Raw genomic sequence first — 23,881 nt, 5'->3', positions numbered from 1 at the left:
AAAAAACACCAGTTTACAATAGAAGAGCGTTTTTAGCTGCATTATGGCACTGTAAGGTGTGATATACACATGAAATTAAAAAGAAATGGAAAATGTTTCATTTAAAACTCATTACCTCCGCATTACAGTCTGTCAAGTATAGCACCTTAGGGCTGATATTAACGCTGTTACCACATGTACTGCAGCCTCATTACAGAATAGGGGTGAGAAAGCACTGCACGGTCCTGTAATTATCACCAATTGGATGCTGTGTTGCTCTTTTAATGTTTCTCATCTTTGAAACACAACTGACTGGAATTTCCGAGTAACAGCTTTGCTGTGGTCCACATTATTGTTCCAAAGGTCTCCCAGCAGTATACTCGAGACAACGTTTAACAAACGCAAAAGGTAGAATTACAGTGGAATGCAAAGTATTTTGGGAGACAATGGAATCAAAGCTGCCTCGGATTTTTAAAGAAAGTGAAAAGGGCATTGTCAGGGTTTTGCTGAAGATATCAAACCTTATTCCTTACTTCTGCTGGCAGTGCACAAGTTCCTCCTCTGGACTAGATCTCTGACTTAATAAGTCAACAGGGACAGACTTGGCTGCCGTGCTGCAAGACACCCCGAAAAAAGAATGATTTCTCAGAGCTCCGGGGCCATTAGCACTACAGAGGTTACAAACATCATGAAGGGCTCTTCTGAAGCCAAAGCGTAGAGTATGATGGCTCAGAAACACAAATACTTAAGGCAGCATATGTATCACATTGGAGCCTTTGCTAACATTACATTAAGTTTAACCAAGAGTCAAAACAGTATCTTGAAGCAGAAGTTTACACTGCTCATGAATTCTGGGTAATGGGCCGCCTCTGTCAAGAGTTGTATTTTAAATTGGTTTTCTATTTACAGACATGTCACATGGGCATTTAACTGTGCTTGGTCTTGCTTTTTTTACCCCGTTTTGTGGGCCGTAAGCGTTGTGCTTTTAAGACCATGTGTCAAGTAAAAAATAAAATAAATAAATTCTGTGCAGATGAACCTGCTGGAGAGGGAACAAGTGTGTGGAAAGCTTTTTAGTAACAATTATCTCACAGAGTAGCCATGAATTTTTTATTTGTTTGTACTTGTTTCAAAATTCCAAGTGACTAAGACTTTGTGATCTCATTCACCAATTATATTCTAAAAATTGCAGAATTAGACAGACACCAAAGAACTGCTTTCTGGGTGTCACTTCCTGCTTTCCTCAAAACTAACTACCCACCCAGCCACGACTTTTTTAAATCATGCTTTTCTGTGGTAAAATTGCTTTCCCAATAACTCATACCTTACATTTCATTGGTTCACTTCACAGTGCCATTGGATGATATGTGTATATTGCCATGGTGGCTATGGACATGATTGGGCACTTTTGTTTATTACTCTTAGAATGTGTGGTAGTAATTGGGAAGTCATGATACTCATGGTTGTGACTGCGGTGGTGTGCACACACACACACACCATTCACTCACACATTCTTATCTAGGGTTAGTTTACAGTCTCAAATTCATCTAGTGTGCATGCCTAAACCTAGATGGAAACCCGAAGAACTGGAGTAAAGGCATGTAGCGCATGGATTCAAATTTACAACCTTGGAGGTGTAAGGTCACATCGCTAACCACCATGCCACAGTGCAGCTCATGCATCATATTAGCTTATTATGTGTCTTTTATTTCTATATTTGGGTCTAACAGGGTTAAACACAGGTATAGTGCATCATCGTAATCCACTCTGCAAACTTATATCGGTCTGGTATCCATAATTCTATGCCACAAAAACAGACTATTATTCACATGACTCATGCTTTTGAAGTTTGTAGACCATATTTGTTGCAGTGGCATGGCTACTTACCCTCTTGCTGCCTGTAACGATGCGAAACCATCACATTTGTGGCTTTCTCAACACCCAAACTCAGATACTCCATATGCTGTTTGCCGTACTTGTGTATCTTAAAAACCTCATTTTTCAGTCCAGTTCCATAGATAAAATCCTCAAATATATCAATTCGATATGGATTGGAGATCCCTGAGGGTCAAGCAACCATTGTTACAACATACTGCCACAAGTATTCAGTATAATGCCACAGGTATAAAATGATGCTGTAAATACAGGAAGCTTCTTCTTACCATGTTTGGCACCTATGGCTTCCTGTGGATCTGACCCATCAAACCTCACACTTCCTATGGCTGAAAGCTCTGGATCAGCCCAGTACAGTCGCTGATTGAAGTAATCAATGGCCAGTCCTGAAGAAGGAGGAAGGAGAGACTTTTCACATTTTCTGTATGCAATGTGCACAAGTCAATAAAGGTCCATCCAATGTTTTTAATTGGCTCAACTGAAGTTCAATAGCCGATAGATTTTGGATTTACATAAAGTTCAAATGCTTTACATTGACCAAACAGGTACAGTTGGACCACTGTATCTGTGCAGGCCAATTAAGAATGTTCATTCTCCATCTACTTCTTTACTTCATTTCTGTTCACTTCCATATGGAAGTTTTTTCCAACATCTTGGCTCCATTTTAATTTGCCTTTTGTACACCTTTTACCCTGAAGGGTCATAAACATTGAAAGAGGAATTTCTGTTAGTGTACAATTTTTGGCCATAACCATGTAAAAATATGTCAATGAATGCATACAGATTTTGTTCAGTTTCTTTCAACATCCTTATTTTTCCTGACATTATAACATTATGTACTTAAACTTGCTAGCCCAACACAATATTTTTGGCTTAATCATTCATGTTTGGTTAATTGAAAATATTTAGTTGACAACAATGTTTCATTTCTGTTTTTTCTTTAAAGAAAAAACTAATGACTAATTCAATTACTGATCAACTTATTACATTGGACATAAGTTTGTAAAGTTAAAGTGAGTAAATACTGAGGAATGCAAAATACACGTGATAACACTGGAGAAAAAGCACCAATGCATTATACCATACATTGGTTACATGATAAACGTCAATCTGTGAGCTACTATAAATGCAGCAGTGTCCTGCAGTGGCCCCCTGCCTGTAACACATTCTTTTTTTCTGGTTCTGCTTTTGACTGATTCTGAACCATAATCTTTTATGGCATCCAACTGAGTCTGGAATAATATTTGTTTTAATTTTAAAAGGTGGAGTGACTCAGTTGCTATCAATCTCGTTCTGATGTAAGCCTTGTTTAAGGATAAAAAAAATCGGTTGAGCTGACGGATGAATTTCCTGTTCTGTGGACAAGAATGAATAGCTTATAATGAAGCATATAAATAAACAAGTTTACAATCAGGATTCTGCCCCAGGACAAATAGGTGGTCTTATGCACAGATGAACATCAGATGCAGTGTTCCAATCCTAAACCGTGAATTCACTACAGTCCAAAGCTTGATTAATGAGATATGAACAATGCGCAAGCATGCATACATGGTGTGCCTGCATCCTAAGGCTGTAGTTGCAAAACCATAAATACCGGTGGGTCTCCTGAGATTTTTATCCACAAGGACCCTGCGCATGGACCCATCCATTGCAGATTCCTCAATGTGTGAGTGGTCCCCAATCACTGTCCAATACATCATCCTGGAAACATGCCACATGTTCAATAAATGTCATTCAACCAAGCAGTATTTTCCCCGAATTAATAAATAACAGTGTGGAGCATCAGAATGCTTCAATTAAAGTTCATATTAATAAAATTAATAAAATTGTACATCTTATCCAGTGTTCTGAAGTCTCATCTAATTAAAAGGTCAGTTGATGAATATATATATATATATATATATATATATATACACACACACACACACACACACACACACACACACACACACACACACATCTAAAACATAATTACCTGTTTATCCTGAACACACACTCTCATTCACAAAGACTTACAGAGTAAATATGGCCCACGGTCACACAGTGACTCTTTATAAAATCACATGCACAGTTTTATCCGCATAACTATAGTGTCACAAATTCCTGCTACTCCCTTACCCTCGAACTGGGTTTACAGCGATGCCGTAAGGTTCTCCTGCGATGTCAGTGATGAGGCGAGTGCAGTTCGGTCCCTTCATTTGCCCCACATTAATTGAATATCTCAGCCTGGTCCAGTGCGCTGTGTAATAACTGAACCAATGCATCCTTGAATGATCCGTCCAGTATATATTTCCTGTTACCCAATCTGCCGACACATCCCTGGGTCTACGGAAGTCCGAGCACTGCAAGAGAATGCCAGGGAGGTGAAAAGGGTTAATATTTAAAAAAATATTTAAATAGCTGAATGTAAGAATTTGAGGTACTCAAAATAAAAGTCCTACAAGTGTGGCCACTAAATGCTGTTATTGAACATGTGGTCAAGCTTTAGCTGACTGTGCCTTGACTTGAAGGGCATGAAGTCATAATGCACATGCGGGACCCTCTATGGCATGAAATATTGGAAATAGTGAACATGGCACATGTAATTAAATATTAAAATCTGTGATTGATCATTCAGAAGCAATGATTCACAACATGATGTTGTGACCATACAGAACGCAATAAGGCAGAATGAAGAGAAAAACGATGTGCAGTGCCACGCACTACGCCTTTCTTGCTTTTATTAGAAAAAATGCAAAGAAGGGGTCATAATGGTGGTTTATTAGCTGTGCGCAAACATCACTGCCTTCTATGGAGACAATGAAAATCTATCTGTTCAGAATTAGCATGTCACTTTGGGAGCAGGTACTCCGGAAATGAAGTTGCAAATGATTGAAAAACTTCTGTACAGTAGAGCCTGAAGTAGCACAAAACTAATATGCCGTTAAGCACGGCTGCTGAATAAAATGGCAATTTCCTCTTAGTTTCCCTTAGTCTCACTCGCGGGCTGACTGAGAGTGTACCGCTGGCACTGAGGAAAATGCCTCATTTGTTTTGAGTCGGGACGCCTCGCCTCTCTTCGCACTATCGCTGTTCGAGAAATAATGATGGAAATGTGTTTTACTGAGAGGCTCCTCTAGAACAATCTGTATGATAATTGGGAGGACGTGGCACCTTGCTAATGCTTCCCCTTGCCTCACTGGCATAAATAAGAGGGAACGCCCGAGTGAGTTATGAATTTAATCTTGTCAGGTTCAGAGCTGTAATTGTATACTGACAATTCATAGCTCCTAAACGCCATGGTGGCGCTTTAGATAATAAGCGCTGGCGTTGAGTTTTAAAGGCTCACCCGTAAACATTTGTGCGAGGAAAATGAAAGTCAGAAGCAACCACAGGTTCAACTCAGCCACACAGCACCAGTGTCCACCGTGCGCGTGTGCATACTTACTATGATCCCCACATTAGTTTTAGTTTGACTTCTGTCAGAGATTTCTTTGTAAAAAAGTCCACCCGGATTAAACTGGGTAGCCCAGATAAACTTTTGTTGGTGTAACAGAGTATCCATCCCAATGATGCGGGCATTGTCCTCGATGCGGACTAGTAGTTTGTGTCCATGGCTCTGGTTAAATGGATACACAAAACTTCGGATTTCAGTGTCATTAGCTATGTAGAGCACTCGATCTTCTGGTCCTGCCGTTGAGTTATTAATATGCAAAAAAAATGAGAAGTGGCTAAATTCCATTTAGGGTTTAAGACAACAGTTTAACAATTGCAATTGCAAATCAACTACTCTAGACAAATTAATCATTCACACATTAAAATATTAGTATAGCATATTGTAATGTATTGATTTATTAAGACATTTATAAATATATAACATATACATTCTAGAAGGACAAAGCTTTACAGAAACCTGACATATACATTCAGACCAAAAGACAATGGTGTGAAGATTTTCAAACTGTTTGCTAGTGTAAGGTCAAAGGCATCATCTGGGTTGAAATAAATAACCAGATAAAAGAATACTTTTTTTGTTTAATGATGTTTGCGCATGTCCCATATTCATGGCCATGGGTTTAAATAACCAAGAATCAAGGAGTGGCATAAGTGACAGCTGTCAGTCATCATTATGGGCTCGTCCCATTTTAAACTGAAAAGCCACCACTAAAGTTTGTGTTCTGTGTGACAGAAATTAATTGCACACCAACAAAAATGATAGTTAACTCCTTTTTTTCGAGATACAGATTACTAACAGCAGTTCTTTCTTGTTTTATTGATGTTAACACCTTTGACAGTAAACCTTACTGCATAGCATAGTGCCTAGCATCAGTTTGAAAATAGTTCCCATTAACAAATGAAAAGCAGTTCCTTACTTTAGAGATAAAAATGCCATTTATACACAAAATCAACCACAACATTACACCCTAAAACCTAATGTTGCCCTTTATGTCAGTATGTGTTTAATTGTTTAAATGCTTCATGCAGCCCCTGATTTCGTTGTTTCGTTTCACGATGTACTGTCTAACATGTGTGTAGGTGAAATGACAATAAAGCTCAACTTGAAGTTGAACTTGAAAAACTTGAACTTGCATGGTCATCGGAAACAAAGAGTTAGCAGAATATGCACTCTGACTGCCATACCAACAAATCTGGCTCTTTGGTGCTGTGGTCAAGTTGTATGGACAATGCAGGACCCAATAAGTCCTCAATTTGCATTGTCCAGAGCAGCAAACTGCCTTCATTAGTTTTACTTTTTTCTCATTTCCTTCAGTTGCCATCTCTTCCCCTGGTAACCAATGCCCATTCATGAATATACAGTTTTGACATTCACATTTCAATTGCAGCTTTTAGTGGTGGACAGGGGTCAGCATGGTCACTCCGGCTGGTCTGCAGCGGAACAACTCTCTAAACAGTAAACTGTGCAGTGTTTTGACACCCATCTGTCATGATCAACATTAGGCCCAATTTAGTCATCCCGACATGCTTTTGCAAGCCGTAGGTGCTCATGGCCCTTTTGGTAGTGAGTAATAGCCCTGCAGTTTTAGAGATGCTCTGACTCTCAGTCATTTAGTATTAAAATTTGATCAAAAAGGTCTGACATAACTGACAGGCGCCAGAGAAACCATATTATCGCTGTTATTTGCATCACCTCTGAGTGGTTCTAATGTTGTGGATGATCAGTCTACATATAAATGGCATAATAGCGGCATTATTTCCAAAATCATAACACTTTATCCTGAGGGCCCCCTTGTCAATGGTTTATAAGCTTTCAAAGCTATTTCAGAAAAAATACACCCATAATCAGAAAGCTGACAGATAAATAATAATCAATGGGGCCACTAAAAATAAAGTGTGGTACAAAAATGTATATTGACTGCCTAAAGGCAAGGAAAGACTATGTAAGACTTTTGTGATTAACACACTGAAGCTGATGCTCTAATTGTTCACAGAGTGTGCAGTTTAAATATGATCTTGGATGGATTGCACTGTTCTGGCGAATAATTATTCTAGAATGTCACTTCTATGCATAGGATGGTCAAAAATGTACTGGTGAATTCATGGTGATTAGAGAATAGAAATGGAAGCTTACCTTTCACTATGCAACTCCCATCAATTTCTTTAAAATTACGGTCACATGTGCATTTGTATGATCCTTTAGTGTTTGTGCAATAATGAGAACAAGAGCCAAACTGTAGACACTCATCTATCTCTGATAGGGGAATAAAAAAAACATCTTTAACACAAATAGTTAAAAATCATGAATTGAACATATGGTAGAGTGAACAGAACACACAATTTATAAACTTTTGCATGATGGAATGTGTTGTTTTTTCTGGTTTGGTACCTTTACACTGTTTGCTCTTTTGGTTCCTCTGAAAGCCAGGTTTGCACTGGCATATTGCATTTGTGTTTGTCTGATTGCACACAGCGTCCTCGCCACATGGATTCATTCTCTTTCCACACAAATCCCCATTCGAAACTGGAAGGAAAAAGAGAACTTGGGCACCTGGCACACAACACAGTCCTCCATCTCAGCGGCAAGCCCATACCCCTCTCTGAGGCTCCTCACTGAGCGGAAGCTAAGAACTAATGGAAGATTTATGAATGATGAAAAGAGATTTACGAGCAAACTGAAAGATGAAGAAAACTCAGTCAGGCAGTCTGATATTGCCACCGAGTGTGGACGGAAAAAATGTCAGAATGGTCGAATATGGCATCTGAGCGTCCCTGCAGAGGTCCACCATCCTACTCACACGCCTTGCAGTCCTGCTCATCTGAGCCGCCGTCCCTGCAGTCGTCAAACAGGTCACACTGCAGCTGCAGAGGGATGCAGCGACGGTTGCTACAGGTGAATTCCGACTTCCCACAGGGCTTTGGCCGTCCTGGCGAGACTTCTGGCAAAACAAGCCCAAACAAGACTCAACTATTAACACTGTTTCAAATTGGCGCTACATGGGACTTGTTTGCTTGTCTAAGTTCAAAGGCTCCCTCAGGATTTACATAATTAGAGAAATATATCTAATTGGTATAGTGGTTTAGTACATTATATGTCATCATATGGTCTCCATCCATATTGTATTACTGATTAGCTGCACTGCTGGAGTTTGATTGAAACAACTGCTTGTCCTCTGCGTTAGAAGAAGGGAGACTCTGAGCCCACTTCGAGCTGCTGCCCAAAAGCACCAGGAGAGGGTTGCCACTGTTGGTGCAACAAACTGTTTAAGAACACTGCAGAAATCCTCTGCAGCACCCTCACCAGCTGCTGGAGGTCAGAACCCTCAAATCAGACCATTAACTTTATCAAAGCGGGGTGAAAACATCAAGGACACCAGAGACAACATCTGGGCTGCTTAACACCACACAAGACTGGCAGCTGACATTGGACATGGGCAGGCAGCTCCAGTTCCTCCAGCGTATCACCAAGACCACCCACAGTTTTCATCATGCTGGAGCCAACCGTGCTATAGAGGACGCCTCTGATATGAAGAGGGAAGATGTATGACGGTGTTGTCATGGACCGCCACAGACCAGGCTGGAAAACAAGGTGCTTACCGGTAGAAGATTAGCAGGGCAGTGCCTCAGCACTGGGCACCACAAGTGAAAGGGAACAGGAATCCATCCATTACAGAACAGAGGCTGATGAGAAAGCCTCATGGTGGCTTGGGATCAAAAGAGGTGATCCGTGATAGGGAAAGATGAGTGTCTGATGTTGAAAGATCCAAAATATCCAATGATATTTTTAATAACATGTCCTAGATTAGCGTCAGAAGGTGTTTCATTACAACTTCCATTTGCAATGGATAAATGACAACTAATGCATACTGTTGTTTTAGAATAAGACGCAAGGTGAGACTTGTCCTCTGTGTCAGAAGAAGGAAACCCTTGAGCACCTTCCGAGCAGATGCCGAAAAGCTACCATTGTCCCCATGACCAAGTGCTCGGAACCATTGCAGACACTCATCTGCAGCACCCTCACCAGCTGTCTGAGGTCAAAGCCCTCAAGGCAGGCCATTAACTTTATCTCAGCAGGGGTGAAACCAGCATGCCCAACAAATTTATTAAAATTAAAGGAATCTTTGTTCTCCATTGACCCAGAATAAATGGTTTTAATTTTTTTTGTTGTGCAAAATCACATGGTTATCATATGTTGTGTTGCCAAGGGAACACAAATCTGAAGAAATTTCAGAGCCATTCTCACCCCACTGGCACTATTATAGCAACACTATGTAATTTATACCTCAGAATATCAGACTTAAAATTCTTTTGGTGGCAGAATGACTTTTAATAGTCAGAATGTGTGACCACAGCACTTATTATGTCACGAGAACTGTTAGATGGCCAATAACAGGGAAATCCAAAATGCCAGAGCAATCTCATTTAACACAACGAGGCTGTGAACAGTGACACTCCCCCTGTTGTCAAGGTATGATTTGTATTTATGATAGGAGTGTACAGATCCATCACACAGAGTTGCTGGAGGACAGGCCCATGAGAGAAAAAAAAATTGAACCACTTCAGCCCCCATCCATCCATTCATCCAACGTACCATCTCTGTCCACTGAAGACACCCAAACTAATTATAGTGTCCATTACGACATTCTCGACTCACCACACTCCTCTTCATCAGAGTTGTCTCCACAGTCGTCCACTCTGTTGCAGACCTGGTCGGTCCTCAGACACACCCGGCTGTTCCTGCATCTGTGTGGCCTGGTGGGTGGGCACGGCAGTTTTGCTGGACACAGAGGGAAGCGTTTACCCTCAAGTGAGGAGAGAGAAATCCTTTGCTAGGGCAATAGGCAGTCATTGCATTCATTTAATTTCTTTAATGACTTTTTGGTGCCAATTCTCCCTCTTGCTTCTCAGAATAGAATAATTTTTTTCAAAGCGTAAACACAATTACTGGAGCATAAAAATGAGTGGTGCCAAATCCTTTTCCTTTACCACACATGTCTGCATCTTCATCAGAGTTGTCTCCACAGTCGTCCTCCCCATCGCACACCCATGCGTGCAGCTTACACAGCGTATTGTTGCAAATGAACTCGTCAGGGCGGCAAAAGAAAGAACCTGAAATCACACCAGCGTGGGGATCTCTTCATGGTCACAGTCAGAACATCAAATGCACTTTCATGTCAGGCAAATTATGCTGAAACATTATCGTTGTACGAAATGATCTTTTAGAAATTGTTTGAAGGCCTCCCCCACGTTTTAAGGGACATTTATAAGCCTTCAACATAAGCCTTAAAAATGTGAATTCATACAAAAAAACGGCTCCAGAAAAGCAAAATATGAAATGTATTTCTGCAACAAAAGAAAGAATGTGACTGTCTGAGCAGATTATCGTAGCACAATACCGTGCTCGCAGTTCTCCTCGTCACTGTGGTCCACGCAGTCGAAGATGCCGTCGCAGCGCCACCTTCTCGGGATGCAATGGGCATGGTTCCTGCACAGGAACTCATCCTCCCGGCACTCCTTCACACAATCCATCTGTTCTCATCGCCACAAACAGACATCAAACACCTTCCATGAGCCTGGTCCAACAACACCACGAACACACCAGAATATATAATGCGAGAAGATCACAGGCCCTCTTCTGAACAAAGATAATTCTGCTGCTTTCCTACTTCACATTGTTCGTTTAACTTTAATCAGCTGAAAAGAAGCTGAATAAATCCGGCTACTCTCATTTTTAAAATAAGCCATGTTGCTATCATGACGCTGCAAAAAAACGGTCTGGTGTATTGCACTGTTACTGTAAGGGAGGATTTAAAAGACTGAGACAGCTTTCAGCCTTACGAGGACAAGGACCACTCACCAACCGATGCACCTTTAGGAGCTTTAGTGGAATCCTGCTGCAACCGCAAATGCTTTCTGCTCCACTTTGGGCACAAGCGGCACCATTTTGTCAACAGAGAATCTACTCACCACTTTAACAATAATCCACCAAGGTGCATTACCGTGGTTCCAACCTGTGTTGCCAGATTGGATAGTGTGAATTTAAGAATGTGTCAGTATTTTAAAATAGAATGTCGTACAGTTTCAGCGGTTTTGTGCATCCTTTGGCCCATTTTTGTTCGATTGCGTAGCATGAAACAATCAGGTATCTGGCAACACTCTTCACATTGTGCATAGACCCTGTGCTCCATATGCACATACTTATAGCGCTGGCACATCATTATTGTTTTCCCTCCCAAACTAGGGCCCAAAATGTTCTTGTGCTATATTGAACTATAAAACTATTGGTCATTTAGTGTTTAGGTTTTGTGTATCTGGCAGCTTTAACTGTGCAGGAGCTGTATTGTGGAGCTGTAACAGCTCTTTACTGTTGTGTCTGGTTTGTTGCATGTGGCCTTTCAGCTGTCTGTACAGTAGGTATTTTGATATGCAGGGAGAATGCAAGAGTCAACAGATTTGACTCGTGGAACAATAAACATTTCTCTGCTGCGGCACGGAAAGTTTCAAGAAAAGGTGCCGGTGGAGCCTTGCAGGTTGCTGACCTCATCAGATCCATCCAGGCAGTTGTCATGTCCATCACATCGCAGGCTGGCCGACACGCAGCCTCCACTGGCACACACGTATTCATTCAGCGAACAGGAGGGGGCCACTACAAAGCGGACAAAGCGGAGGGGTGAAAAAAAATGCCGAATCATACAAAACGCAGCATTTACTTTACTGATCCACCCACATCTATAGATCACCTCAGGGTGTACACATTTTCAATACAGTATCAGAATAAGAGGCGGAATGTATTCAGCCTAAAAATAACTTTTAAGCAATGTGTAGGGTAAAAAGAATTGTAATTTCAGTGATATTTCTTTAAATCCAATTCATCTGCAAATGATCTTTTTTTATTTACTCTGACAGTAAAGAAAATGGAATTACTAGTTAGTTGGTATTATTATTGCTATTATTATTATGTTTTTTTATTTCTGTTTAAATAGTTGTTAATTAATAAAAGCAATTAGGTTATTTGACAGCCCTAATTAAAATACATATTGTAAAACAAATTATTGAGAGCTATTTATTTAAAAATGATCCAAGTAACTTATTCTGATGGACTTAGACCGAGTTTTAAACCAAAGACAGACAGACATTCATAAAGAAAAAAACATAAAAAGAAACAACACTCATTCTATACTGTTAACAATTGATTTACAGTGGCCTCTCTGTCCCATAAATGAATAATATAAAATGATTTCATCCAGCTTTTGTGAACATAAGTTAAAGAAACCACAGTAGAAAAACATGCTGCCTACACAGTTTGCCTCTTTTGTAGTCTCTGCTGTAGGACAATAACCCTTAAAGTTCTAAGGCTGCTTCTACTGTAGGCTTTTGGCATCTCCTCAGCTTTGGCTGTGCACGACCCTAGAAATGTCACACTAAGAAAACATGCTTCTCACTGGTTTTGTTGCATTATTTCAATGCGTCAATGCATTTTACAACCAGAATATCTCTAATTCACTTGGTGTGGGAGCTCAGCATGACTTATGACATTAGCTGCATCCTTACATAGCCTTGCCAGTGTTGTGTTACTGGCACTGCTCCATGCTGCCTGGGCTTTAAGGGCTAAAATCTTTCACTGCTGCAGGATACACCTCCTCTCACGTCCATAACGTTTTTAGCATGTGGATTAATACCAGCATGATTGGATACATTTCTCAGATTGCTGGTTAGCAAAAAATGGTCAGCAAATGGCCAGCTTTGGCAGTGGCACTAGAACGATTAAAACTGTGATGGCTACCATCCCGCATCCTAAAAAGCTCCCATCGATGCTAGTTCAAGGCAAGGCACAAAAGGTGGCTACTGGCAAAAAAATCAGCGATGGTGTGACTTCTCTGTGGTCTCATCTCTCTACTGTCATTAAAAAACTGACAGCCGAGCAGTGGCTGATTTTTCATTCAATCCATGTCGAATGTAAAGCAACTTCATATTTAAACATTCGGCTATTTATAATTCAGCCAAGAGCTGTTCAGTTCCTCGATGAAGTGAAAAGTTTTTGAAATGGCAGTGGCCTACTTTGCAGAAGGCCAGTCTAAAAGTAAAAAGCCCCATGACGGAACTTCACGTTTGTAAACGGGATGCTGCGGCTCTACCTGTCCCTTGGCAGTTTTTCTCGTCTTCTCCGGTCTTGCAGTCTTCCTGCCCATCGCAGAGCCACTTGAGGGAGATGCAGAGATTGTTGAGACACTGGAACTGATCTTCGGCACAGCGAGCCTCGCAGTCTTTCTGTTGAAGTTAGGGGAGAGGAGTGGAGCAGATCACAATCCAATTGTGATCCATTTTGCATTTCCCGTTGTGACTTGTGAACATCGCCAAGACCCATTCCATTTCTTTGTTCCATGTTATTGTAGTCTCTGGATAACAATGCCTTTAAATGTGTAGCACTATTACTATCCATAGCTGAATTGAACCAAAAAAAAAATTACATTGTATAATTATTACTGCATTTAATAAGGTCAGTTTAAATAAATAAACTTTTATTTAAGGGAGGTGAAATTCTAGCAAGAAAATTACTGCTAAAATAATGCATACTTTATTAAATATGATATTCGAATCACAGCCTAATAATTATAATGCCATTTATATTTTGTTTTGCAAAAAGCATGTAGAAATCTGCTCCAAATGACATTTTGACAAATGACATCAGGCATATCGATGATTATAAGTGAGCTAATCTTTTAAGAACGCATAACTAGACTGTTTTATACTACCAGCAGTTCTCCACTCCCCTGCTTTCTTAATAACATGACATAGATCCTACTGAAAAGACACCAAATGAGTTTCTGGTAGAACATACCTAAAGGGAATAGCGTGGCCCGCTGTGCATGTCACTGAGGGAGTGTAATCCTATTCGGTATGTGAAGGTCATCTGCATTAGGTATTTGACCCAGTTAGCAGCGCTGCTGTTAAACTGAAACTAAAAATGATAGGTATCTGGGGAGCCATTACCTACCAACCACACACACCACAGTGCTGAAGAATCAGTGTAAACACTGATGCTCTTTGGAAAAAAGCTCTGATGTCATCTATTGTTAAATTGCTATGCTATGCAATGTAGTAGCAAATGTATATGAATTCAAATATAATCCAACGTAAAATACACTAAACGGCAAATTAAAAATAGCCCATTAAAAGCCCTTCGAGACATACTGTATGTAATTATGGGCTATATAAGAAATAAATGTTGTTGTTGTTGTATTTAACTCATAGCTACACATAAGGCAGTTGTTGACTATTGGGTAAAGAAGTGAACCCATAATTGTAAGATTGTCGGTTCGAATCCGAGCCTGAGATGGGTTAAAAGCAGAGGGCATATTTCGTTGTGTGCACTGTGTCCTGTGCCGCAGTGTTCCACAATGATAATCACTCAGTGGTGGATAGTAATGAAGTAAATGTATTTCGCTGCAGTATTTAATAATTTTTTTTGTATCGGTACTTTACTAAAGTATTTACATTTGTTGAAACATTTCATACATGTCAATTCAGTTTCAAGTGCCTTTTATGCCTACGTCAGCCCTGTACGATTTTGTCTTACAAGAATTTACCGACTAACTATCAGACGTTAATCAGAAAATCTGCTAACACAAATTATCATAGACTGTGCATGTTATAATGTTTAATGCAATACAGAACAAACGCCGTTCGGCAAGGTAACCGAAGCATTGCATTATGGGATTTGTAGTTTGTGTGTTATCAGTGCTTCATATTGCTGGGCCAGATGTAATTGTACAGTATGTTACATCGTGCTTTGATTGGCTGTAAAGGCCTGTGAGACGACAGCGCATAAACAAGCCAACATAAACAAGTCCGCTCAATAAAAAATGCACCCTGTCGCGCTAATGAAATAACTTGGAACTTCAAATGAGGGGTAAAATTATTGTACATTACGGGATCTTTTAAATTGTTGATCGTACAGAGGGTAAAATTATCATACAAATACGATAATTATCATACTTCTGGCAACACATGCTTTTTAGCAATAAATGTGATAAAAGAGCTAACAATAAAAGTGATAAAAAGCAATCAAAGTGATCAACCTGACTAACTTTTCATACTGGAGAAGCAATTCTATTATCATGCACAGTGTGATGCAATTGGAATAGAGTTATGCTTGTACCCAGCTCCACCAAACCAAATATGCAGACAGATTGTCAGTTAGTTTTCAAAAATCTATTCATTTCAAGCCTTCTTTTTTCATTTTGTTGCGTAAAAAGCACAGATCTTGCAACAGTTCTCAATATTGGCTAAATATCAATACTAGCATTTAGTCAGTGGTGGCATAGTGGTTAAGGAAGCCACCCCGTAATCAGAAGGTTGCCGTTTCGAATCCTGATCCAGTGCCACTTAGCAAAGTACCGTCCCCACACACTGCTCCCCGGGCACCGGTCATGGCTGCCTACTGCACACCAAGGGTGATGGTTAAAAGCAGAGGACATATTTCATTGTGAACATCGTGTGCTGTGGGTATCACAATGACAATCACTTCACTTTCACTTCACAGATTCAGCTTCCAAAGAACTGTGGCTTTCAGAAGGTGTCTGAAGCCACAGTTCCTGAGCTAGACACTTGAGTCTGACACCCTGAGTGTCTCCAGGATGATTGTCCCTGTCACTACTGATTGTAAGTTGTTCTGCATAAGTGCGCCTGATAAATGTTTTAAATGTAAAGATATAATAATTTTTATAGCTGTCAGTGGCAGAGTAATTAACAGCATTGCACAAAAAATTTATGTCAAAAATGTATAAAAGAAAATTTATTTAACCAGTAAATTAAAATACATTGGAGGCACAATAAATCCCTGTCCTTTTGATACTTAAGCACATTTGGAGGCAAATACTTTTGTACTTTTACTCAAGTAGAAATGTTGTGTTGTCAGTTTCTGACCACTGATGAAGTCAGAAGATGCAAATCTGTACAGTTATATAACAATACATTTATAATATGACCCCCAAAGTACTACCTCAGTATCAAGGTTAGGACACCTAATGGATAGGATCAATGAATATGACCAAGGGTGGATGAAAAATCTGTGCCTCGTTCCTAGGAGGGATAAAAAGAACAGACGCTGACCTCATCTGAGTTATCAACACAGTCGTAGTCCCCATCACAGCGGAAGCGAGCAGAGATGCAGTCCCCGTTGGCGCAGGCAAAGTCCTTATGGTTGCAGGTCACCGGCTCTGATTTGAGAACAGCAAAGCAGGACAGCTGAGAGATGAAACTCACCATGTCTCCAGATCATCCTTCGCTGCCACTCTTACAAGTTCGCTGTTGTACATTTCTAATAAAATCCCGATGTCCCCCACATGGTCATGTTATGCCAGTTTCATACAACCAGTACAATCATTCAACTACACTGAATGCACAACATGCATAATTATGCAAATATATGTTTTCACACTTTGCAAGACCATCTTCAAGTAAAATTCCTACCAATTTTTCACCTTGCATTTTGCATTAGTTAAGGGTGCTATGTGTATGAAAGTTTGTTCAAAACATTTAAAACTGCACTTATGCACTTGTGAAATAACATTTCCTCCTTGCTGGTTTCACTTCCCTAAAATGATTTTTGTTCGGGGTGCAAATTTTTGAATATTATACATGAAACATTAAGCATGCTAACCAGCTATCCCCTTCCTCAAGGTACTGCCCCCTGTTACATGGGTCAAAAATACATATCTTAATAGAATTTTAACGCTGTGAACGTAGAATCTGTTGACCGTTCCCACTAGTGGACAGCTCAACGTGCTGACCTTTTCTTTTAATCTGAGCTGAATTTACGCTGCGACTGTTCGTACTTTTCATTGTGCAGCATGTTTCGCAAAGAGAATAAATAAAGGACCCTCCAGAGCAGACAGCTCCTAACTCTCCCCTGTTTCAGGTCCACTTCCCTGTCTGAAAGCTGATTAGTAACAGGGCTGTCATGTTAGCCAGCAAAGGCTGAATTAGCACCCGTCTCGAGGGGGGAAAAACTCTCGAGGAACTGAAGCACATCTTGCAGACTCATGACTTGTTAAGTAGAAATCAGCCTTGGTTCTCATAGAGGACCTGCTCATATTGTGACTGCTGTTTCAATTACTTACAAAAAGAAAGTATGCTGTTAGAGTTGTTGTTATCATTATTATATTATTTGCAAATGCGAGCTTATGGGGTGGTAGTAGCTTCGTGGGTAAGAAGCTCGCCTATGAACCAAAAGACCACAAAGTCACAGGTTCAAAACCCCACTTACTACCATCGTGTCCCTGAACAAGACACTTGTGTCTCTGGAACTGTCCCTGTAACTACTGATTGTAGGTAGCTCTGGATAAGGGCATATGGCTAAATGCCATAAACATAAATCTAAATTATTGTTCTCATCAGCTAACAGGTCTTTACAATCCCCACAACTAACAATAACAGGTAAATAGGACCTTTTTACAAGAATAAATGCACATGGTCAGGGTATATTGTGAATGTCTGAGCTCAGTGAATGGTATTGTTTGCTGTTAATGTCCCATAATGCCAATCACAGTCCACGGCTGTAACACAGGTGAGTGGAGGCAGGCTCCCAGGCAGTACACCCGCCTGTTTGAACACACTTATCTGAAGTTCTCCAGAACTGGACTGTCTGCACATAACACCATAAATACCGCAGGCCTTGAGAGATGATTATTGATTTTTGTCTCCTGCTCAGGGACTAGTCAGAAGCTGCGGCTCGCTGTGTTTGTGGGAACTTTTTTGAAGCGTGTGAGAGAACAACAGGTAAAATGGAGGAGGTGACTAACTTTATGAGGCAAGTGACATGCATGAGGTGAGTGACAGGTGCATGTTTTGTGGGGTGTGGACTCACTGCAGTTTTCCTCGTCTGAGTTGTCGCCGCAGTCGTTCTGGCTGTCGCACCTCCAGTGGTCTGGGATGCAGTTATTATTCTCACAGCGGAACTCATGGGGTCCACAGGTCTTTTCATCTTTTATCATCAGCGACACACACATACAGATGAGAAAACAAGGATGCATGAATATTAATGCGCTGCCGCATTTCCACATGCGATGATCCTTTCCTCAGGATCTTCCCGGCGCGTGTCTGACACCGAGTTCAAAACGCACACGTACACGAGGGGACACTGCTTGCTTAGCTGAAACAACCGACATCTGCCTGGCACTACACTAAAATCATCGTCAACAGGAACACGCTGTGACAAGTGTGCCCCTGTTTCTGAACATTACCCAGAAATAACCGTAATGCTGGAGAACGACTAGACTACACTGACCCTTCAACCTTGCGGATTAACCATGGATATGTGGCCGAGATTCCCATTTAATTCAGCGCCATGAAAGGCAGAGTTTCAAACAAAAATGCATCACTTTGTATTAAAAAAAATGTATGTGGCTGCTAGGCCTAATGAAAAAAAAATCTTTTCAACATGTTCAGAAAGGCAGTGTGAAGAGACGGGGGCAGGTAATGGGTCACCATGAAACAGGCCGCCATCTTTCATCCTGAATGAAAAACACTGAAAGCTGTGACCGTTGAAAAAAAAGAGTATTTTTTGTTATTTATGAAAGAGATGAGGAGCTGTGGGTTGCCCACTCATTTTTCACTGCACTCGTCCTCCGCAAAATTCATTCATTTCCGATGAAAAATGCGGTTAATATTCCTGCTGCGCTTCTCCACTTGCAGACAGGCTTTTGACCGTTCTGCATGATCAGGCATGCATTAAAACTCCCAAGGCCGCTGCACCGTCCTGTCAGCGCGTTGTTGAATTTGCGTCTTGACCTTTGAACCCTGGCATTATGTATAGTTAAGAGTAAATTATAAGAAGTTTATATACTGATGAATCTTTTTAATCCATGCTGAAAAGATATATAGTATGTGCGTTGTGCACTGCTTTAATGGTTTCCGAATGACCTCGGGTACAAAAACAGACAGTAGGACTTGTTAACGGAGAAAAAAAAAAATTGCATATAGCAAATCAATTGGAGAACTTTAAGCACTGGACACATTTCAATTAGACATGTGCCCCGGTGATAGCCTTTCTGATGTCACTCAGCGAGGGGATTTTCATTTCAGCACAGACAGACGTATCGATATTCCATGAAGATGAAGAGGGGAAAAAATAAAAAGTCTCTCGCCTTACGTGACACATGGCACACCAAGATCTCGCCAATCTTCTTAATCGAGTTTTTTTTTTTCTTTTCTTCTTTCTCATGAAATGACCAGCGGAGTGCATGCTTTTGGTCTGACAGATGGGATTGCCGGCTGCGTTGTTTGAGAGATTATTCATATAATTAAGTAACAAACAAGGAGAATAAAGCATTTTTAAACCCAGAAATAAGAAAATGATTGTATGAAGCGTTTATCTTTTACAGGTTTACCATGTGGACACAAATTAATTGAAATACATTTATACTAAGCTTCTCTTTATAAAAGAACATTACAGTGAACAGAGAGAAAATTTCAAGCTGTTTGCAGAATAAAACAGATTTATTCATTTATTAATACTGTGCTCCATTATGAATGTTGTTGAATGAAATAAATTATGTAATGTTGAAGCAACTTTAGATATATAACACCCTTCTGAATTAAAGAAAGGGGTATAAAAAAAAAACACTGTATACACACTCAGCTCTGTATAAATAGCCTCAGTGAAAATGCTTATAACTCTGTGTCTGTGAAGATTCTCAGTCATCTTATCTTATAACTCTGGGTTCCAAAAATTATCTGGTAAAGTTAAGTAAAGTTCATTATATATAAAAACATAAATATAATGGACCTAAACAAATCTACACAGCACTGCTACGCTTCACTTTGATTAAAGCCCCATCGCCGTTCGGAGAAAATTAAACCCCAAAGCATGATACCGCCACCATCATGTGTCACTGTGGGTATGGTGTTCATTTGGTGGTTCAAAACATCACCTTTCAACAGGAAAATGAACCCAAGCATACATCCAGAGATGCACAGAAATGCCCTCATGAGCTAGAATTTAAAGATTTTGCAAGGATTAGCAGGAAAATATATCAAGTCAAGATGTGCCATGGTGAGAAGTGTCCTACTGAATGTTGCTGTAGGTGCTTCAACAAAGTATGTAACCAGCTTATGGTTAATTTTTCAAAAATAAGTCAAAAATCCCAGCCACAGAATTTTACAGTGCTACAGTATATAACTCTGTTTATGCTGTTTATGTTTTATCAAGGTGCTAGAGGTCCCTGATGGGATGCTCTAAATAAATAACTATCGGTGTGTATGTGTGAATGTATGGATTTGGTCAGTGTATATTTCAAAGAAGTAATGCCAACAAAGAGAAATACCAACAGAGAAACAAATCATGGGCTAATCAATATTTCTCGGCAAAAAGCTTCTCCATTTTGGGTCTTTGGACTGAAAGCACCTCATCTCAGGCAAAAAGAAACACCTCAAACACTCACCTTTTGATCTTGCCTGAGGATTAGTCTATTCATTAAAAGCTTCTCATACAGAGAGTGAAATAACAGCATGCGGTAACCCCCCATGGTCACTTGTGTGAGCGTAGCTGGGGGCCTTTAGGTCCGGCCTTTGAATTTCCAATGAGCCTCGAATCAATAACACGACTCAAAGGGCCTTGGCGTTTCTAGCAATCTGCTGCTGCGTTTCATGAACAAGTGTGTCTGAGTGCCGCCACTGATGGCCGTGACGAGACAGCAGGGGAACACGCTGATGGGGTCCTGACAAACTAGATCAGACAGCAATGCTAAACCTCAGATCCAGGAACTTGTTACAGGGCAGTGGAAAGAAGAAAAGGAGATGCTGTTGATTAGTTCAGTCAGAGGGGGAGAGAGACAATCAAGGGGGAGATTCTACATCAGAACCATCTTTTGCCTCTTAAATATGGAGCCAGAGTGAAACTCACCACAGTTGGCCTCGTCTGAGCCATCAGCGCAGTCTGGGTCTTCATCACAAACCCAGAGTTTGGAGATGCAATGCATGGTGGTCTTACACTGGAACTGGTCTGCAGAACATGTGCTCTCCGCTAGAACAATTTCATCAGGTCCGGTCCGAAAAAAGAAAACGAGGGAGATTTTTAAACACACAACCACACACATAGCATAAGCTGCATAGATTGTAAATTATCCACCCTGTGACAGAAATATACATATACTTCATAGTCAAAACAAAACTACAACCTAGGTTCTGAAATTGCGATACACTGTGGTATGCAGTGAAGAATTTATTCATAATATTAATACAAAGTCAACAGAGATCGAGTGATCTCATATAACATGACAAAGTAGCAAACAGAACATGATAAAATTCACAATGACCAGACGAGGACAAGAGACACCAAAGAAACATTTAAACTCCTAATAAGAGGTGAAGTCAATGAAGGTAATCAAGGGACACAAGACAAGGCAGGAGTACTGGGAAATGTCCGGACCGTGAAAGTAACACCCCCTGCCCCCCCAATGGCACAACCCCGGTGCACCTCAAGAACATTGAGGGCCAGCAAACAGGTGAGAAGAGACGGGGCGGCGAAGGCCAACAATGACCCATTCCAACAATCGATGTCCATTGAGACTCCACTTATCCTGAAAATCCCACTGGACCGACACCTCCTCCATGCCTTGGGCACCACCAGGCATCCACCACACTAATGGTGAGCTACGGTACTCTGCTGGACATTACAGGTGTCCTCACCCAGACAGACCTTGTGTAGCATGTGCAACCCTACCAGAAAACACAGGGACAGGCATCCTCCACCCCATCGTAGATCGTGGTGAGCACCAGGACCCTGCTGGATACCATTGGTATCCACAGCCCGACCATTGATGTGGTGAGCGTGTGAACCCACCAGGGAACATGAACACAAAAACAGGATGTGAAGCTGTCGATGTCCTCCGGGGAAAAACAGAGCCAAGATGTTAAACTGGCCTCGGTCTGAGTCCGCTGCATCCAAAAATGGTCTGGCCATTCTGTCAGGGGAATGTCAGGGCAGAGAAAAAGGACGCAATCGCTCAAACCACAAACCAAAGGATTTAACTCAAATAAACGGGGCTTGAGGGTCATCTCGCAACATGACGAAAGTAGCACACAGAACATGATAAAATTCAATATGACCGGACAAAGACAAGAGACCGCAAGGATATTCACTGCTCCTCAACACAATGTAGCTCCAAGTCATCACACTTCTGTGAAATCAAACTGTCCACTTAGGAAGCAACTCTGATTGACAATCAATTTCTAATGCTGTTGTGCAAATGAAATAGACAAAAGGTGGAAATTATAGGCAATTAGCAAGACGTCCCAAATAAAGGCGTGGTTCTGCAAGTGGGGACCACAGACTACTTCTCACTTCTTATGCTTTCAGGCTGATGTTTTGGTGACTTTAAAAAAAACTGGTGGTGCTGACACTCTAGTGGCAGCATGAGACGGAGTGCACAACCCACACAAGTGGCTCAGGTAGTGCAGCTCATCCAGGTATGCACATAAATGCTGTGGAAAGCAGAAGGTTTTCTGTGTCTGTCAGCGTACCAGGAGACAGGCCAGCACATCAGGAGACCATTGGCCACGTCATCTGGAGGATGCCTGGGCATTGTAGGAAAGTCATACAGGCACGTGGAGGCCACACTTCGACTTGTTTTCTCATTTCGACTTGTTTTAAGGACATTACATCTGTTGGAGTTGGATCAGCCTGTAGTGTGTTTTCCATTTTAATTTTGAGTGTGACTCTAACCCCAAACCTCCATGGGTTGCTACATTTGATTTCCATAAGAATATTTCATTCATTCAAATCTAGGATGCAACAAATAAATAAATAAATAAACCTTAACGTAACCCACTTAACCATAGGTGTCTCCAGGGGGGACTGTCCCTGTAACTACTGATTGTAAGTCGTTCTGGATAAGGGCGTCTGATAAATGCCGTAAATGTAAATAAATAACAAAAAAATGTAAATAAATAACAAAAAAAAATAAAAATAGGCTCAGAGTGGTTGATAACCTCAAAAGTTGACCAAATTGCACATAAAACTTCTGATGATAAATATTCATAAGTTCAGTTCAATATTCTAAATAACACAAATGTTTGCCAAATTAGGAATGCAATTAATCTAAAACACGCCTGTTTCACGGACAATTTAAAAATGCCGCTGGCAAAATCTGTCTTATCCTGAACTGGGATTTAGAGGAAAGGTTCTAAAATCCCTTCCTCTTTCCCATCGAGATTACCATTGACTTTCCATTAAAATTTCAAAACATCTTATTCACAGCACAACTTCTAAACCAGTGTTACTCAAACCTGGTCCAGGAGGAGCTGTTGCCAGAACATTTTCATTACTAGTCAACCTTAATTACTCTTAATTACTCTTAAGAGCCTAATAATGGATGCAGAGGGCTGAACATAGTGTGAATGGGAATGAAAACTTTCTGGTAGGGCGTCCTACCTGATGGTTCAAATGGGGTCTCAGAGCCCCCAGTAGAGGTTGTATGTAGATCAGTTGTGGATCCCAACTGAATGTTTAAAATCTCAGAGAGCTGGGGGGGGGTTCTGTATGGATTAATTAAAGCTCATATTAACCATGGCC

General features: G+C 40.8%; 1 protein-coding gene across 1 annotated transcript in view; it reads right to left on the bottom strand.

Annotated features, from left to right (window-relative positions):
• Positions 1–23,881, bottom strand: part of LOC114796848 (low-density lipoprotein receptor-related protein 1B-like) — a 130,924-nt gene that overhangs the window by 19,212 nt on the left and 87,831 nt on the right. The window contains 16 exon segments of the mRNA XM_028991344.1: positions 1,867–2,040; positions 2,142–2,258; positions 3,467–3,573; positions 3,991–4,214; positions 5,300–5,541; positions 7,442–7,561; positions 7,697–7,831; positions 8,106–8,246; positions 9,962–10,084; positions 10,294–10,416; positions 10,704–10,836; positions 11,847–11,953; positions 13,443–13,575; positions 16,420–16,526; positions 18,176–18,292; positions 21,212–21,331. Of these exon segments, the coding sequence (XP_028847177.1) occupies positions 1,867–2,040; positions 2,142–2,258; positions 3,467–3,573; positions 3,991–4,214; positions 5,300–5,541; positions 7,442–7,561; positions 7,697–7,831; positions 8,106–8,246; positions 9,962–10,084; positions 10,294–10,416; positions 10,704–10,836; positions 11,847–11,953; positions 13,443–13,575; positions 16,420–16,526; positions 18,176–18,292; positions 21,212–21,331 (2,223 nt within the window).

Source organism: Denticeps clupeoides, chromosome 9 (assembly GCF_900700375.1).
Source record: "Denticeps clupeoides chromosome 9, fDenClu1.1, whole genome shotgun sequence".
Lineage (NCBI taxonomy): Eukaryota > Metazoa > Chordata > Actinopteri > Clupeiformes > Denticipitidae > Denticeps > Denticeps clupeoides.
This window is presented reverse-complemented; position numbering and strand designations above follow the sequence as displayed.